Source organism: Parasteatoda tepidariorum, chromosome 6 (assembly GCF_982258835.1).
Source record: "Parasteatoda tepidariorum strain Cologne lab strain chromosome 6, Ptep-v5.0, whole genome shotgun sequence".
NCBI lineage: Eukaryota > Metazoa > Arthropoda > Arachnida > Araneae > Theridiidae > Parasteatoda > Parasteatoda tepidariorum.
The window spans coordinates 68806504-68810850 of record NC_141760.1 but is presented as its reverse complement, the minus strand read 5'-3'; the positions used below and the strand labels follow the sequence as shown (position 1 = coordinate 68810850).

At 38.2% G+C, this 4347-nt stretch overlaps 1 protein-coding gene across 1 annotated transcript; it reads right to left on the bottom strand.

Annotated features, from left to right (window-relative positions):
• Positions 1-1023: 1023 nt before the first annotated feature.
• Positions 1024-2292, bottom strand: LOC147808099 (uncharacterized). Its single transcript, XM_087166871.1, has one exon. The coding sequence runs from the start codon at positions 2290-2292 to the stop codon at positions 1024-1026; it is 1269 nt and encodes a 422-aa protein (XP_087022997.1).
• Between the last annotated feature and the right edge of the window lie 2055 nt (positions 2293-4347).

Sequence of the window (4347 nt, the reverse complement as noted above, 5' to 3'; positions counted from 1 at the left end):
ATTGGGCTAAACAGAAGGCAGTTCAATTTACAATAAGATCTAGAGCGTTTTCTAATGTATTGATTGAATCTAAAGTTCTATGGTACAAGATCTAATGGAAGATATGCTGCTCCAAACATCATGTTGAATCAGATCAAATGAAAAATTGTATACTACAGTTTCCTCTTCATAAAATAAATGAAAAGCTAACCAAATGGTTAATCACTAGGTACGTATATTTCAACGTTGGTAAATTTCGATAAAAAGCGTAATTACTTGAAATACACAGAAAATGTAAAAAGGTACACGAGTAAGAAATAAGAATGAATAAAATCAGATAAAACAGTTATATACAATAGAAAATATCAGTAGCTCTCAGAAATGCGAAAATGTTAGGAAAATGGTTGATTGATTGAATGTAGGGTTTAATGGCGCAAAGTCCAAAGAAGGACATGCTGCGCCAAACAAACGGTTTTAAAATAAAGGTAAATGTATATTACGAATTTTCCTCATTACAAGTCACACGGAATTTATAAAACTGAATACAACGAAACCAACGCATTCAAAAGTGAGTAAAATCAGATAAAATGTAAATGTAGTAACGCATTATAAAACAGTAGCATTCAAAGTTGAATAAAATCAGATAAAATTGTGATTAGAATAAAACTGTTATATACAGTATAAAAGACCAATTGCGCGTAGAAACGCAAAAATGTTAGGATGATGAGAGTCACCTAACAAATCCTACAGAGTTAAAATATAACTACCAAAAAAAGTTAGACGATGACTGTTAAAACATGGGCAGATGATTAAAATATGATGGATAGTGAGTAAAACTTTACAGTTGTTACATTGGGGAGGAGGTTCCCCAAATAGCAAATGTAGGTGGGTCAGCCGAGTGTGGCCGATTCGGAGACTGTTTCATTTTACATCTGCATGCCGCAGACTCAATACAGGATAAGGTTTAAAATCTGTTTTTATTGAATGCAACTTGTTATAAATTTTTAGATCCCAATGTTGTTGCCAAACAGATGTGATGAACTGTCAAATATAAGTCTTTGTGTCCGAGAGAGGTACAGATATAGTTAAAATAGAGGTAGCTGATCGTGCAGCCGAATCACCCAAGTCGTTCCCCGGAATACCGACGCGACTCGGTATCCAACAGAATAAAATATGAAATCTATTTTTGTGAAGGGTTATCAACAAGTGGTTAATAAAACATAAAATCGGATGAGTATTACTGTTAAAATTTTCTAACTGTCTCAAAACACTCATACTGTCGGAGTATATGCAATACTTCCGTGTAGCGCGAGTGGAAATCAGCCGCAGTGCCAAGAGGATGGCAGCAGCTTTGGCAGTAAAGACGGAGCAAATACTTGGGATTCTGTAGCTATAAGTATCATCAGCGATAATGACGCCACAGCCCACATAACCCGCAGATTTTGATCCGTCAGTAAACACAGGTACATACTCTGAATATTGGTCACGATGAGAAATGAATGGTTGCTGGTAGATAATGGGTGCAACATTAGATTTATTATACATCATAAAGGGGGAATAAAATTGATATGGTATAATGTTCCAAGGAGGTATGAGAAGATGATCCACTGATTGCGATGGTGATTTGCAAACGTCAAAAGTTTTAATGAGTAAACGCATGCGAGCATGAAATGGACGGACGTGAGAAGATCTAGCTGCATATAATCTCTCCAGGTTTGATGAAATTACATAATGCTTTAGTGGATGATATCTAGAGGACATGATACGAAAGTAATAACTGAGAGATAGCTTCATGCGATGTAAATCTAATGGTATTTGATTGCAGACAACGTATAAACTTTCAACGGGGGATGTACGAAAAGCTCCCGAACAAATGCGAAGAGCTGAATGGTGTACGGTATCTAAGATACGTAGATTGGAGGCTGTTGCAGAGCCATAAACTGCGCATGCATAGTCAAGCCGTGAAAGTATCAGCGCTTGATATATGCGTAGCAGGGCTAGGCGATCAGCTCCCCAAAATGTATTACACAGTACACGCAAAATGTTCAGTTTCTGTTCACATTGTTTACGTAATAGCCTGATATGAGGTATAATAGTTGGCTTACTGTCGAAAATGACTCCTAAAAATTTCGTGTGGGGCACGACTGGTATATTAATGTTTTGAATGGAGATGTCAGGGTCATTATGAAGCGAGCGTTTACTGCAGAAATGGATACAGCAGCTTTTAGATGGTGAAAGACTGTGACCATTCTGATCACACCAGTCTAAGATCTTGTTCACAGCTAATTGCAGTTGTTGCTCGATGACTCTCATGTCGAATCCTGAACACGAGATGTGCAGATCATCGACATAGAGAGAGCCAGAGACAGTAGGGGGAAGAAGTTTAAAACTGGTGAAATATGCATGATGAATAATGTGACACCTAAAACGCTGCCTTGTGGGACGCCTTCCGCTTGAACGTAAAGATCAGAAAATTTAGATCCTAGTTTAACACGAAAATAACGTCTCAGCAAGAAATTTTTGATGAAAATTGGCAAATGACCACAGAGTCCAATGTCAAACAGTGTCTGGAGAATTCCATAACGCCAAGTCCGATCATATGCTTTCTCAATATCAAAAAAGACAGAGACAAGATGATTCTGCTGGACAAAGGCGTTACGAATTCTGGATTCCAGTTCAATAATATTGTCTAAAGTTGACCGGCCCTTACGGAAGCCACTTTGAAAATCTAGTATGACACGCTTTTTTTCGATGTAATACCATACCCTCCAACATATGACGATTTTGAAAATAATTCTTTCTAGTGGTAGCGAACCAAAGTAGAAATTTTTAAAGCAAATGGATCTCTCATAAAAATTTTATCAGAACTTAAGAATCTAGCCATATGGCCTGCACTTTTATAAGTAATAGTGAACAAGTTACGCTAAAATTATTTTTTTTTAAATATTAAGACATTAATTTAGCTACCGTCTGAAAAGAAGATTTCTGAAACTACGGAAATTCCGTAGCAGTTGGAGGGTATGTAATACACACGTCGAGAGTTAACCATCCGCTCAAATGTTTTACCAAGGCAGCTGGACAAGGCTATCGGGCGATAGTTGACTGGATCGTTAGCGTCTTTACCTGGTTTTAGGATAGGTATAACAATTGCTTCACGCCAGACAGATGGGTACGTTTGTCCCGTCCATATTCTGTTGAATAGAACAAGGACATTTGACAAAGACGTCCAATCTAAGTGGCAGAGCATGTGATATGTAAGACCATCAAAATCAGGGCTTGTGTTTTTACTTAGATATAGGGCTCTTTGCAATTCGGCAAAACTAAAATCACTGTGATATTGGCAGAGACGACGCGATGCAAAGTTTATATTATTCCTTTCGACGGTCTGCTTATGGTGTTGAAATGCTGGGCTGTAACTCTCTGGACAAGAGACAGCAGCAAATGCATCACCAAGCATATTACAACCGTCTGCATAAGAAGAATACATGGTATCGTTTTTCTTAAATATCGGAAGTCGAAATTCGCGATATATGCCATTAGCTCTCTTAACTCTCGACCAGACTTGTCTGGGAGATGTCGAAGATGTTATGGACGAGACATAACGGGAACAAGATTCTCTTTGACTTTTGCACCTGATCTTTCGAGCTATAGCTTTTGCCCGTTTAAAGGCCGAAAGGTTAGCAGTATTAGGATAACGGCGGAAGATGTTCCACAAGCGTCTCTGCTCTTTGTAGGCAGCTGCGCATTTCTCATTCCACCACGGCTTGCGGTGGCGAGGAAGCGAACTTGACGACTTTGGAATACTTTCTTCTGCCTCTTGGAGAATTACTGATGTTATATTATTAATAGCAGCACCTATAGTATTGCGAGTTATCATATGCTCCGTAATCTTAGCAAGCATTGTAAATAGAGGCCAGTTAGCGCGATGAAATATGAAAGTTGATGGTCGTGAGCTCATGGGAACAGAAGTAAAATATGAAACAATGAGAGGAAAATGATCACTGTTGTGAAGATTATCACTCACAGAAAAGTTTATAAAAGGTAAGATGGCGGATGAACATAATGCTAGATCAATGGAGTGAAAGGTTCGAGTAGGTGAATGAAAATAAATTTCTTCGTCTTTATTAAGCAAACAGAGATTATGGTCATGGATGAGTTGTTCAATTTTACGCCCCCGGTCATTGGAGGCGGAACTACCCCACAATTCACTATGACCATTAAAATCTCCGAGAAAAATAAAAGGCGAAGGTAATTGAACTATCAGTGAGTTTAAATCTGTTTGAGAAATGGATGCATGAGGGAGTAGATAAACAGAGCAGACTGTAATGAGAACATTGATTTGAATTTCAACTATGGTAGCCTGTAATG

Excerpts from the sequence above, each read along its gene's own strand:
- LOC147808099 (XM_087166871.1), bottom strand. The coding sequence starts at position 2,292 with ATGAGAGTCATCGAGCAACAACTGCAATTAGCTGTGAACAAGATCTTA.